This window comes from Humulus lupulus, chromosome 6, assembly GCF_963169125.1.
Source record: "Humulus lupulus chromosome 6, drHumLupu1.1, whole genome shotgun sequence".
In the NCBI taxonomy this organism is placed as follows: domain Eukaryota; kingdom Viridiplantae; phylum Streptophyta; class Magnoliopsida; order Rosales; family Cannabaceae; genus Humulus; species Humulus lupulus.
In genome coordinates, this window is record NC_084798.1 from 66,048,856 (window position 1) to 66,063,805 (window position 14,950).

The following is a 14,950-nucleotide window of genomic DNA, read 5'->3' on the forward strand; positions in this document are numbered from 1 at the left end:
AATAGTTCCTGGGGTTCTAGAGCTGCTTAAAGTATATTAGATTGGTTATGGGACTCAGTTCTGGTGTTGGGGTGTGTTTGAAATGATTTTCAGGGAAGTTAGCTTGTAAAAGTTGCATGGAATTTCTGGGTTTCAGGGTTGAACCGCGACCCTGTTCTTAGGCGTCGCAACTCGCTTGAGTTTATAGGCTAGTGGGGCGTCAAGAAATTTCCCAGGCGCCGTGGCGCAAGGTTTGGGCACCACAGCCCTAGGCTGGCAGAAGTGAGGAAAGTTTGCCTCTATTTTGGGGTGCACCGCGGCGCTTAAGGGAGGCTGGGCCGTGGCCCAAATTTGGATTTTTTGAAAAATGAGGGTTTTTAGCTCAGGAACTTGAACGTTAAGGCTCGGGAAGGTTTCTACTACCCGGTTTGGTAGAAACCAAGATCCTGGAGGTTAGAATTTTATTATGAAGCTATTTAATGGATGAGAATGTGGTGGTTGATTATTATTCATGTATTGTGACTAGGATTTCTTCAAGGCTCGAGTTAGAGGATTGTGCTCATAAACGCGGTGCGCGGATAACTTGGGTCACAGGTAAGGAAGCTGCACCCAGAACATGAATGTGTGGTTATAGCTTAGTCAATGCTGAATATAGATATGATTAAGGCTTTGGCCCTGTTAATGAACATGATTATCATTATGTTGAGAATATCTGATTAGGTACACTGGGGTGCGCTTAATTATGATTACACCTATGACTGTTGTTTGAATGTGTTATAATGCATTGTAATTGTTGATATGTGTGCTATATGAGATATGTGATTGTCTGTTGTGACTGGGAAGCTCGAGTTATAAACCAGAGGGTTATTAGGATGTTAAATGGGGATTGACTTATTAGTCAAGGGCCCTTAGGCTTTGACTTACAAGTCGGAGGCATGTGAGGCTTGACTTATAAGTCAAGGACTTAAAGGACTCAGTTTATAAGCTGAGATTGGCATTATGCACGTGGAGTGCAGGCCACCATGGCCGGGCCACCCTAGGAGTGCAACATGCACTTGACTGGCTCGGATGCCAACACATTGAAAGGAAGTGCGACACGCGCTTGCGTAATCCTATGGTTGCCAACTTGTATAATGAATACACCAATTTCAGTTATTACTGTTTGATAGTTATATTACATTGTGAACTGTTCAATATGTTTTCTTGCTGAGTCTTTTGGCTCACAGGTGCTTTGTGGTGCAGGTAAAGGTAAAGAGAAGCTCAACCAGCTATGAGTCGGAGGGCAATAGTAGTGATATGTACATATGCAGTCCGCTCGACCACCATGGCCGAGATGCTCAAGGGAACTAGGGTTAAACCCAGCTTTTGCTGCCTAGGTCGGCTTATTGTGTGACCTGAGTATTGTAATTACTTTTAAACTGATGTTTTTGGGATCCTGTGTAAAGAACGTGCTTTTAGCTTAATGAAAATGCTTATGAGTTGACCAAAAGTTTAATACCTAAACCTTTAGTGGCTCAATCACATGTTTAGTCCAAAGGACTTGTTTAGCAAGTCCAGCACTGGTTTTAAACACACTTGGTAACGAACCCTACTAATTAGGGTACAACAAATTACTGGATTGCACATATTAAAGGAAGTGATGTAACAAGACTGTACATATTAAAGGAAGTGATGTAACAAGACTGGGCATATTAAAGGAAGTGATGTAACACACTTCCTTTAATATTTTGGCTTCTCTAAAACTCCACCATTTGGTCCTAGTTTGGAATTGGCTTGGGCTTAGGCTTCTTCCCATTGAAGCCTATGTCATGCTCCACCATATTAGCCTTGGCAGCATTAGGATTTGAGGATCCATTCTCAGCACCTTTGATATCCCCTTCAATGCAAAGACTGTGAATAAGATCTTCAACACTCATTTCCTTTCGCTTGTGCTTCAGATAGTTTTTAAACTCTTGCCATCCAGGGGGTACCTTCTCCAAAATAGCAGCTAGTTGGAAAGTCTCAATCAAGACCATCCCTTTAGCATGTATTCCATGGATAATCAAATGAAAATCTTGCACTTGGCTTATCCCATCTTTGGTATCCTCCATCTTCAAGTTCAAGAATTGGCCAATAATATAAATCAAAAGAAATTAAAACAAAAAAATATATAAATGTTAAAAAAGGCTAACGTTTACAGAAGTAGATTGACAAAAAAAAAAAAAAAAGGATTAGTGCATATATAACATATATGTGTAAAAGTTATTATCATCGATTAAATTACAAAAACAAAGAAAAACCCAAATTAGTTTTTGTACTTCAACCTATTCGCCTTTTAAAAAAATCCACTTTAAGTTTGTTAGAAATAATATATAGTAGAGAAGAACGAAAATATAAATAATTATATTTAATTGGAGAACAAAAATATGAAATTACAAATTATAATAAACCGAATAGAACAAAGTCGAGGCATGCAAAACGTGCTTTCCTAAAAGCAAACTTGCCCCTCTACCTGAATGTTGCAATAGGATTTGTGAGAAACCACTTTCTGGGATACAAAAGCTATCGAACATGACGAAAACACCACTGCGTCTGCTCAGGCGAACTCGAAACAAAACCTTCACTCTACCACCAAAAGGACTATGAGAAAAACATAGAAAATAATACTTTTCTTTGTGTGATACTTTTCTGCGTGTCTTAGAATGAAAAGATAAGCCTCCTTTTATAGGCTTCATGGAGGGTTGAAATTGTGTGTGAAATAAGTGCATTAATGCCCAATTATCCCCCAAATTTGTGATCGTATTTCAAGTCTTTCATGTTTGTTGTACCCTAACAATACGAGCTAAATTGTCTTGTTTGAGGTACAACTGTCAAGTAATAGATAAAAGATACAAGTCTGAAGACATTTTCATTAACTCATGATTAAATAGCTCGATACTACAACGTCGAGTTGGGCTATCATGAAGTCCTCCAGATTGCCCTAAATTTATGTGATAGAGAACGAATAACATAAATGACCAGATCATCCCCGTTAGTCATCGAACATTATTTAGGTCAGATCACTCTGGCGTATGACCTCCAGTTTGAGAAATGCACTCGGTTTGCGATATAAGAGTCACAGACTCAGAGATTCTTATACACAAATAATACTTGTAATCGTTATCTAATAAATGCTCGATATCAAGGGAATTAACATATTTAAGGAATTATGTATTTGGGAAGTTACTCATTCGTGTAAGTTACCAAATATTATACGGTTACCCATTCGTGTAAGTTACCAAATATTCTATGGTTACCCAAAATTGTCCATCAACCCCCTATTAATGTAGAGTGAATTGACAGTAAAAATGACCGAATTTTATATGCAAAACATCTGCAGAAATTGTCTTAAAAAATTTCTGCAAGAGTTCATAAACAGAATAATATAGACTTGTTGACTAGGTGGATTTTAACCTCTGAACCATGTAAAATCTCCTGTGTTTTAATTTTACAGTTTACAAAAGCCTAATCATCTTTTTTCAGATTTCTTAATCTACTGTTGGCGAAAAATCGCGTCAACAGATTGGTGCTTTCATTGAGATGTAAATTAGGCTTACTGCAATTTTTTAGAAAACTTTCATCCCAATATCATATGGTGCTAAATGTTCAGAGCGCGACGATGGGTCTGAGAGACCTAGAGATCAAGGAGAAGTTCGTACGGCTAACCCTGCTGGAGAGGGCACCTCTGTACCTCATCGTCGTGGAAAATAACCCCAAAACTAGGACAACAACCATGGCGATACTAGAAGTTCAGCTTTGCGCCCCCACAATGCTCAGCTAAGGAGCCACCTCGCATAGGCCAATAGGAGAATTGATGAAATCATGGCACAATTACCCCCTCCTCTAACTGAAGGTAATGTTGGAAGGAGAGCAAGTGGGTCCCATAAGTCTATATCCCATAGGCATAATCCTCCTAATGTGACCGTTATGTTTGGACAAAAACTTCGAGCTCCGTGCCATCAGAACAGACTACCAGAAACAACCAACCTGCCAATAATCTTAAAAATGAGCAAACAACTCACGTCACCGAAAACTAGCCTAGTCAGACGGGGTAGGCAGGGACCACGTCAAGGAGACTAGAAAGTCCTATCAATTCTCCAGCACCATGACCAGCTAGTTAGGTACAAAGAAATGAGGAAACTTTACCACCAACCCGAGATATTGGAGTGGATAATGGGCAACCTAGTTTGGTATGCCTTCATGGACTGTAGATTATGTTGCCAGTAAGGCACCCACCATCGCCTATTCGTCATTCGACACCCCCGCGATCACAAAGGAGTGTATCAGCTCGCGGGAACAACTGAAGAAATTATGTTCCTAGAGAAGATGTGTATGTTTTGCGATCTCAAGATACTGGAGTTCAAGTTCATATGAACAACCAAGCCCCACAACCTAAGCTGTGAATGGTAAGCTTCGCAGAATGCGATTACTAGACTGAAATCCATTGTGAGGGTAGGTCAGAAAGTGTGCGCAATATACACTCTTGAAGGGAGGAAACCAACTTGAGGAGTCATTTGAATTTAGCTCAGAGTTTTTGCTCTAACCATCATTCTAACTAATGCGATCATTTGACACCTAACCGGGATAGCAGGCTTGTAGTAACGATCAGAGTTATAATCAGATGAGGGAAAAACCTTCGATAAGGCATGCAAATGGGAACTTCCCGATTAATCGAGCTCAAGCTTGGAGGCACAATGACCCAAGTAGGGCATAGAATGAGATGGGAGCTAATAATTAGCTCCTAAATAACCTAGAAGTGAAAGATCCAACCCTTGAGCAGTTCGCTCTGATGGAATAGCAAATGAAGTGTCTCTTGTCCTGAAAAAATCAAGAGTACTAGATTATGACGAGGAGCTCAAACCCTTCGCTCGTCACATTGCTTCAGCTCCATATCTTATTGGATTTATAATCCTGAACATCACCTCCTATGATGGTACTACCGACCCAACGAACCACATTGGGACTTTCAATACTTTGATGAGAGCCCATAATGTCAACATCGACCTATGATGGGTCCTGTTCCCAGCCACACAAATAGGACCAGCCAAGTTGTGGTTTAATAAATTTAAAAGGCACTCAATCACCTCCTGGAAACTACTGTCCATAGAGTTCAAAAAACAATTCTGAGGTGCAAAATAAGTACGAGTAGAAGCCAATTCCTTGGCTAATATAAAGCAACAACTGGGTGAATCCATCAAGGTGGATATCAATCGATTCATAGACATAGCAGCTGGAGCCATGCGATCAAGAATGAACGTGGGAGATAAATTGTGGAAAGAGCTCCAAAGGAATGGACTGAAGAATACAGATGAGTTCTTAGCCTAAGCTCAAGAATTGATAAACCTCGAGGAGGCATAATCTAGCCAAATTCCCACTCAGCCCATTGGAGTGGCAATAAATACTGCAGCTATGGCTGATCTCACTACCCATAACAAATAGGCATGGAATAACAAAAGAAAGGGAAACACTCACGGTGACCAGACAGGGTCCAAGAAAAACAAAGGCACGGAGAAGTACACCTCAATATTCACCGCGTATACCGACCTGACGGATACGATGTCACATATATACCTAGCAAATTCTACCCACCTTCCTTGGAAGAATCCAGAACCCCTAAGAAATCAGTGGGCAAAAATATTTTTGGATAAGTTTTGTCGTTATCATAATGATAAGGTCATTTTTATATTAATATTTGATAAGTTTTTCCATGCTTAGATGGTCTTATGATAACATTTTTAGTAGTTTTAACTTAGTTTCGTGACTCTACAACATATTTTCTACATTGCATTTTATGATGATAAATCTGACATTTTGATGGCAAGTGTAGTTAAAATGAAGTTTTAGGAGTATTCCAGGCTTTCGGGATTGAAATATTGAAGTTGCGGCAGCGTACAAGCTTTCTAAGGTTGAGAAAAGCATAAATTGAAGATAGGCCACGACCTATAAAATTAAGGTCGCGCCACTTTAAATGGAATTGGCGTTTTAGATTTTTTTTCCCAGACAGGCTGTTGCTAAGTTTTTTCAGGCTGCTGCCTAGTGAGTCAGGCCGCTGCTCAGTTTTTTTAAGCCGCTGCATGCGTGACCAATTTCTGCACATATTTTGTTCTAGGCCGCGGCGCGAATATTCCAGGCCGCGACTTGCGACGTCGTTTTCAGATTTTTAATGACTTTTTAATTAGAATTTAATTGACACTATAAAATATTATTAGGGTTAATTTTAGATGAGATTTTTATTACGGTTTAAGAGAGAAAAAGACTCAGAAAGGGCTGGAGTAAAGACTACAACACTATTGTTCATCAATCTAATTTCTTTTCTTCCCTTAATCTCTTTAATTTTAATTATAATTATGTTTGTGATTATGATTACTATGATGGAGTAGGTTCTTTTTAGGTTAAGGGTTAATTCAAAACCCAAGACATGAATTCTTGATTATTGATAATGAAAATTATTCTTTAATTTCTCTCAATATTAAATTTTTTCTATTTTTCCAAATGAATGCTATGAATTTTGTGATTTCTTGTTAGGTGGCCAACTAATTAAGGTTTTACATTATTCAATTGTCATCTTAGAATTACTACTCACCTAATAGTTTAGGATTCTAAGTGTATGTGATAAATTGCGATTGATAGTGATGTCAAAAGAATTGTTGATTGTGATGAAAAATAGAACCTAGGTTATAATTCATTTCCTAGATTAACTTGTTTCCATAGGAGTTAATGCTTTATCTAAGTTAAATAGATTGTATGCTTCGTAGATTTATTGCTTAGCTAAAAGAGTTAATTATTGAGCGCTTCGCCTTGATTACTTATAATAGGGAGACTGTGATAATTGACTGCTTTTGCGTTATCTGTGGGGTTAATGGTTTAATTGAGAAATTGAAATAATATTTATTATTAGTGATTAGGAATGATTATTGAGGGTGAAGATTAACCTTTAACTATTTCTTAATATCGTAATATCAATCTTTATTTGCTTTCTAGTTTATGTTATTTAATTTTGAGTTAAAAAATCAAAATCCCCTTCTTTGTTAATTTTTAACTTTTGAATAATAAATTGAATATTATTCCTTGTCGGTTCGACCCTTATTTATCAATATACTGAAATAGTTGGTATAAGGAATTAATAAAACCAATAATTAAATTTGATACGGCATACGACACCCATCAAATTTTTGGCGTCGTTGCTGGGGACTATTTTATTTAATTTTTTTTTTTCTCTTTTTACTAACTTGGTTTATTAGTTGTGGTTGATGTTTTTAGGGCTTGCATTGAACTTGGTTTAAGACATGGAAATGTACTATCAACACTGTTATGATCCTCAAATGAATAGATATGACTCCTATTCTAGCAATTACAATTCACAATGGGAGGAGTATTCTCATACTTTCTATGGTGGAAATCAATATGTTGAGCCAAATTACTATTCTCAATCAGAATTTAATGAGTTCACCCCACAATATTCAGATCCATCAATTGGAGATCTCATCAATGCATTGAATTCCAGCACTCTCCAACTTCAACAAATGTCAGAGCAGGCTTATGTGCCTTTTCCTCAACAACCTCCTACAGGAATGTCACAAGACCAAGAGCCATCAATTTCATATATGTTAAAAATATTGCTGACTTCAACTATGCAGACCCACGTTATTCTTCAGAGTACAGAAGCGTCCCTCAAGAATTTGGAGAGTACTATGGGACAAATTGTTACATCATTGAATAATCTTGAGGTTGAGAATATTGGAGAATTACCCACAGAATTAGAGAGTAATCCAATAGAGAATGATGGTACCCTAACTCTTCAAAGTGGTCCACAACTTACCATGCCACCTCATCCAAAGATAACATTTGATCCAATTCCAACTCAAGAAGTCAACAATTCAACCCCAGAAGCATCTTCTCCACCGGAGATCAAAATTTTCACGTCAGTTAGTCCATCATCACAGAACATGCTACACAAACCAACTGTCAGATTCTATGTCCCTATTCCCCCTTTTTCGAACAGATTGACAAAATTTAATAATGAGGAGGAAAATAAGGTGATCCTTAACATCAATATTTCACTCCATACAACCATTAAGCAAGTACCACCATATGCTAAGCTTCCTAAGGAGTTGTCCACAAATAAAAGGAAGTTGAAAGGTGATAAAATGATAAGTGTGGGGGAGAATGTTTCTGTTATTCTCCAAAGGAAGTTGCTATCCAAGTGTCAAGAACTTGGGATGTTTATAAATCCATACACTATCAGTAAAAGCAGATTTGATCATTGTATGATAGATTTAGGAGCACCTATTGATGTTATGTCTTATTCTATTTTTGCTTCTTTAAATCTAGGGTTATTAAAAGAAACTAGTGTTATTATTCGATTGGCTAATTGCACTAATGCTTATCCCCTAAGGGTAGTTGAAGATGTTTTGGTGCAGGTTCAATTTGGTAGGCCATTCCTACTGATTACAAGTACAAAGATGGATGTCAAAGCATGGGTACTTACAATAGAATTTGATGGTGAAGTTATACAGTTTGATAAGTTTAATTCTATTGATAAGTACAAGAGGAAGAAGATTCTGTTAAATGAACCCACCATAACAATCATGACCACATCATTCAGTCAAGCTAACGACGTTAAACAAAGCGTACTTGAGGGAGTTTTCTTTTCCTTATCTTTCGTTTTATTTTCATTGAGGTCAATGTATTGTTTAAGTGTGGGGGAAGGGAACAATATCATTTTGTCTGCAGTTGGAAAGAAGAGTAAGAAAAAATAGGTATTTCTTGAATTGTATGGGAAATTTGGGGCAAGTTCAAAGAATGGAATTGATGTATGCTATGGTGTGATTTGAGCTTAAATGTATCTTTCTCAACAACCCTTAACCTTAGCCTTACATTACAAGCGTATAAAGACCTTTTGATTTTTTATCATTGTGTGTTTATATTAGTGGAGAATGATTGGTTAATGTTTATGGAGTGGATGCTTTTCATTGAAAAATATTTTGGTATATAGGGACTGATTTAAAAGAAAATTATTTGGCAAGTATGGAATAAATTTGATGCATTTGAGTTGGTGTTGTGATTAAGTGCTTAGCAAATTATTTTTGAAAATCAAATGGTGAATTACATATGGAGTTGAAATTCTAAAGAATATGAAAATTTGATTTGTTTTGGCATTACTTATTAGTGTGATTCTCAGAGACATTGAAGCTTTTGACAAGACATTTGTTTAGTGAGTTTAGATTAGTTTGTTTTATTTTCATTTTTATTTTTGTTGTTTTAGTGTTTTGCTAAGGGACTAGCAATATTCAAGTGCGGGGGAATTTGATAAGGTCATTTTTATATTAATATTTGATAAGTTTTTCCATGCATTTTATGATGATAAATCTGACATTTTGATGGCAAGTGTAGTTAAAATGAAGTTTTAGGAGTATTCCAGGTTTTCGGGATTGAAATATTGAAGTGGCGGCAGCGTACAAGCTTTCTAAGGTTGAGAAAAGAATAAATTGAAGATAGGCCGCGGCCTATAAAATTCAGGCCGAGACACTTTAAATGGAATTGGCGTTTCATATATTTTTTTCCCAGACAGGCTGCTGCTCAGTTTATTCAGGCCACTGCTCAGTTTTTTCAGGCCGCTGCTTGCGTGACCAATTTGTGCACAGATTTTGTTCTAGGCCGTGGCGACGTCGTTTTCAGATTTTTAATTAGAATTTAATTGACACTATAAAAGATTATTAGGGTTAATTTTAGATGAGATTTTTATTACGGTTTAGGAGAGAAAAAGACTTAGAAAGGGCTGGAGAGAAGGCTACAACACTATTGTTCATTAGTCTAATTTCTTTTCTTCCCTTAATCTCTTTAATTTTAATTATAATTATGTTTGTGATTATGATTACTATTATGGAGTAGGTTCTTTTTAGGTTAAGAGTTAATTTAAAACCCAAGACATGAATTCTTGATTGTTGATAATGAATATTATTCTTTAATTTCTCTCAATATTAAATTGTTTCTATTTTTCCAAATGAATGCTATGAATTTTGTGATTTCTTGTTAGGTGGCCAACTAATTAAGGTTTTACATTATTCAATTTTCATCTTAGAATTACTACTCACCTAATAGTTTAGGATTCTAAGTGTATGTGATGAATTGCAATTGATAGTGATGTCAAAAGAATTGTTGATTGTGATGAAAAATAGAACCTAGGTTAAATGAATTATATGCTCATTAATTTATTTCCTAGATTAACTTGTTTCCATAGGAGTTAATGCTTTATCTAAGTTAAATAGATTGTATGCTTCATAGATTTATTGCTTAGCTAAAAGAGTTAATTATTGAGCGCTTCGCCTTGATTACTTATAATAGGGAGACTGAGATAATTGAGTGCTTCAACGTTATCTACGGGGTTAATAGTTTAATTGAGAAATTGGAATAATATTTATTATTGGGGATTAGGAATGATTGTTGAAGGTTAATATTAACCTTTAACTATTTCTTAATATCATAATATCAATCTTTATTTGCTTTCTAGTTTATGTTATTTAATTTTGAGTTAAAAAATCAAAATCCCCTTCTTTGTTAATTTTTATCTTTTGAATAATAAATTGAATAGTAGTCCTCGTGGGTTCGACCCTTATTTATCACTATGGTGAAATAGTTGGTATAAGGAATTAATAAAATCAATAATTAAATTTGATACGACATACGACACCCATCACATAACGACATTGGCCACAAAACTGATGATTTACGTCAACTAAAAGATGAGATCGAAACACTCATCTGAGCTTTACCGTTAGCACAATACACTCAAAATCGTGTAGCCCCCAATCCGATAGGTGTGCAGAATCCACAACCAACTTAGGGACATCAAGCTAATCCACCATTTTCTCTCCCAACTCCGAAAACCAAACTCATCCATCCTCCTGTTCAAGGAAGAGATATAGCCATTATTGCAAGAGGACTCCATTTGGCTGGCACAATCCATGGGGTCCAGAAAAGATATATTTAGAAGCTAAAAACTCATGAGGGTGTGGTGTTCACTTTGGAATAGCGACTATCAAAGCAACAATGAATGGATAAACAACCAATCATTTTTACAAAGGAGGACACTAGCCACATCTAATTCCCTCATAATGATCTGCTTGTAATAACCATTCTACTTGCTAACTAGAGAGTTAGAAGGATTTTGATCAATAATGGAAGATGAGTGAACATGCTATTCATGTCTACTCTAGAAAAGATGGAGCTATCAGTATCTGATCTAAAGGCGACCTCCACGACTCTATATGGGTTCTCAGTAGAAGGAACGACGATCGAGCTCGTTGTAACTATTGGAAAATGAACCACGAGTTATGGCTAAGATGCTCTAATTCATTGTAATAGAATGTTCGATTGCCTATAACACCATTTTAGGGTGACCAATATTGATGACATTCAAAGCCATAACTTCTATTCACCATTTAGCCATGAAATTCCCCTCACCCTCAGGGATATGCACAGTAAAGGGGACCAGCTCGCTACCAGGGAATGCTACAACATTTCCATGAAGGGAAAATCACAACTCGGGCAGAAGGCCATGATGGCAATCGAAGAAGTCGAGGAGCCTTAGGCAACGATAGTTGCTGAGGAGGCGGAAGAACCTCAGGTGGAAGTAAACGAGGTTGCCCAACAGGAAGAAATTGACCCAAGGATAGGCAAGGACCTATCTGAGCTCCAAGCTTTGGAAGAGCTAGAAGAGGTAACTCTAGAACTAGAAACAACATCAAAAGTTGTAAAGATTGGAAATAATCATAGTGCTAAACATAAAAAGGTTTTGGTCAAGTTTTTAAGGGAAAACCTTGACGTCTTTGCCTGGTCATATGCTGATATGGTAGGAATTAGTCGAGTCTGATCATGCACACGCTAAATTTGGACAAGAACGTACTTGCAAATTAGCAGAGGATAAGGCTATTGGGAAATGAAAGGGGAGAAGCTTTAGAGGAAGATGTAGCTCACCTCTTAAAATGTAGATTCATCAGGGAGGAAAAATATCTGACCTGGATAGCCAACCCCGTCCTAGTTGAAAAACCAAATGGAAAGTGGAGGACCTGCATTGACTTCTTCGACGTCAATAAGGATGACCCAAAGGATGTTTCCTTTACCTAGAATTGATCACCTAGTCGACGCTACAATGAGTCTCGAGCTCGTGTTCTTCATGGATGCATATTTTGGATATAACTAGATCACGATGAACCCTGCGGACAAAGACCATACCAACTTCATGACCGAGCACAACATGTACTGTTGCCTTTCAGGCTGAAAAATGTTGGAGCAACTTACTAGAGATTGGTAAATAAGATGTTTGCTAGCCATATCGGGAAGAACATGGAAGTGTATGTTGATTACATGCTTGTTAAGTCCAAAATTTCCAACAACCATGTATTCGATCTGGAAGAATGTTTTTCTATATTAAGAAGGTACGATATGTAGCTAAACCACCAGAAATGTACCTTCGGGGTCTCGTCGGGGAAGTTTTTAGGCTGAAGCTGATCCCGAGAAAATCAGAACGCTGCTAGAGATGTCATTTCTCAGATCGCGAAAGGAAGTTCAGAGCCTAACTGGGAAAGTTGCATCCCTTAACTGGTTTATGTCAAAGTCCACTGATAAGTGCCTCCCCTTCTACAATTTGTTCAGGGGAAATAAACGATTTGAATGGACAAAGGAAGGCGAACATGCATTTGAATATTTAAAAAGGCATGTATCTGAACCCCCCGTCCTGACAAAACCTGTTGATGGGGAAAACTTACACCTCTACCTAGCAATAACTGAGAATGCAGTTAGCGTTGTATTAGTTCAGGAGGAAAATCTATTACAGAAACTAGAATACTTTATAAGCAACATGTGTTTTGGAAGCTGAAACCCGATATCCTTTGGTTGAGAAGCTCGGGTTCTGTCTAATTTTGGCCTTATGGAAACTTAGGTTGTATTTCCAGTCCCACACCATACACGTCTTAACTGATCAACCTTTAAGGTAGGTCTTGCAAAAACCTGAAGCAGCGGGACGTTTATTAAAGTGGGCCATCAAACTCAGTCATTTTGAAATTTTATATAAACCATGAACAACTATAAACGGCTAGGCTCTCACTAATTTCGTGATCGAGTGTATGGGTTTCCACGACGAGCCTACGAGAGAACTAGTTCAAGAATTGTGAAAGCTCTTCGTCGATGGATCATCAAACGAGAACGGGTATGGAGCTGGTATAATCTTGATCACACCAAAAGGCCATTGTTTTCATACGGGTCTTAGATTTGAGATTGACGCATCCAATAATAAGGCTGAGTACGAGGCTTTGTTGGCTGAAATTTAGGTCGCCAAAGAGCTAAAATCAAAGGCTATCCAGTGCTTTAGTGATTCTCAGATCGTGGTGAACCAGGACTTGGGTGAATACCAAGCTTGTGGAATCAATATTGCAGCTTATCTTGCTAAAGTAAACAAGCGAACTGTCAGAATTTGAATTCTATTCCATCGAACAGGTTCCACCCGAGCATAATACAAATGCAGATGCTCTCGCCCGATTTTCCACCACCGAAGAGGAAGACACATTCAATGTAGTCCCAGTTGAGGAACAGTAAAGAGAAATCGAGATGATCTATGAAGGTCTGACCTGGATTACCTCAATCATTGAATACCTCACCACTAGAAAACTGCCCGAGGATTGCAAGGACGTGCATAAATTGTTGTACCAGGTCCCGAGGTACGTTTTGATCAAGGGAGTTTTTTACAGAATAGGTCATTCAATGACTCTCCTTAGTTGTGTTTTGCCCGAAGAAGCCCAAGCTATCCTCAAAGAAGTCCATAAGGATTATGTGGGGATCTCGTTGGGGGGAAAAGCTTGGCCTTGAAGGTATTGAGGCATGGTTATTTTTGGCCTACGCTATAGAAGGAATCGTTGTCTTATGTTCAAAAATGTGACAAATTCCAACACTTTTCCATGATTGCTCAAGCTGCGCCTATGGAGTTGACTATGACCTCCTCACTCTAACCATTTTCTATTTGAGGGATAGACTTAATTGGTTCGTTTCTAGTTGGAAAAGGGGGAGTTCGTTGTGTGGTGGTTGCGATCGACTATTTTACAAAGTGGGTTGAGGCTGGACACTTAGCGACCATAACCTCAAAGAGAGTGCTAGACTTTGTGATAAAGAACATATTATGCCGTTTTGGATTCCTGAATAAGATTGTGTCTGACAACGTAACTCAATTCGATAGCGTTCTTTTGACAAACTTTTGTGAGAAGTATGGCGTAATCAAGAGTTTCTCTTCAGTAGCACACCCCAGGCTAATGGACAGGTAGCGATCTTTTGACGAACTTTTGTGAGAAGTATGGCGTAATCAAGAGTTTCTCTTCAGTAGAACACCCCAGGCTAATGGACAGGTGGAGGCAGTGAACAAAACTCTCAAGACAATTATAAAAAAGCGATTGGAGGATGTTGAACAACTTTCACAAGTACTTTGAGATTATAGAACCTCACATCACACCTTTACTAATCCCCTGTCACTAACCTATGGAAGTGAAGATATGTTCCCACTTGAGACCTTGGTGACATCCCATAGGCAAAGAACCTTTGACAAGGATCGGAATCACGACCTGCTAAACGTGTCCCTGGTTCCAATCAAAGAATAGCGAGAGGAATCACAAATACAAATCACCCATTATCAACAACGGGTAACACGATACTTCAATTTAAAGGTCAAAGAATGAAGGCTCGAACTAGGAGATTTGGTGCTTTGAAGGGTGTTCCTAGCCAACAAAGACCCTAAAGATGGTATATTAGGACCGAACTAGGAATGAACATATCAGACCGTGGACATTTTGCGAGAAGGAACTTTCAGAATAGCTTAGCTAAATGGAGAGATAGTTCCGCGAACATGGAATGCCTTTTATTTAAAGAAATAATATCAGTAATATGGTTTATTTGTTAAGTGAGTTTGTGT

At 37.8% G+C, this 14,950-nt stretch overlaps 1 protein-coding gene across 1 annotated transcript; it reads left to right on the forward strand.

The window, feature by feature from the left end:
* Nucleotides 1-7,283: 7,283 nt before the first annotated feature.
* On the forward strand, nucleotides 7,284-8,756 carry LOC133785170 (uncharacterized). The gene has a single exon (XM_062224426.1). The coding sequence runs from the start codon at nucleotides 7,284-7,286 to the stop codon at nucleotides 8,754-8,756; it is 1,473 nt and encodes a 490-aa protein (XP_062080410.1).
* Nucleotides 8,757-14,950: the final 6,194 nt, after the last annotated feature.

Bases quoted from the DNA above. Each gene is read 5' to 3' on its own strand.
- LOC133785170 (XM_062224426.1), top strand. From the start codon at position 7,284: ATGGAAATGTACTATCAACACTGTTATGATCCTCAAATGAATAGATAT.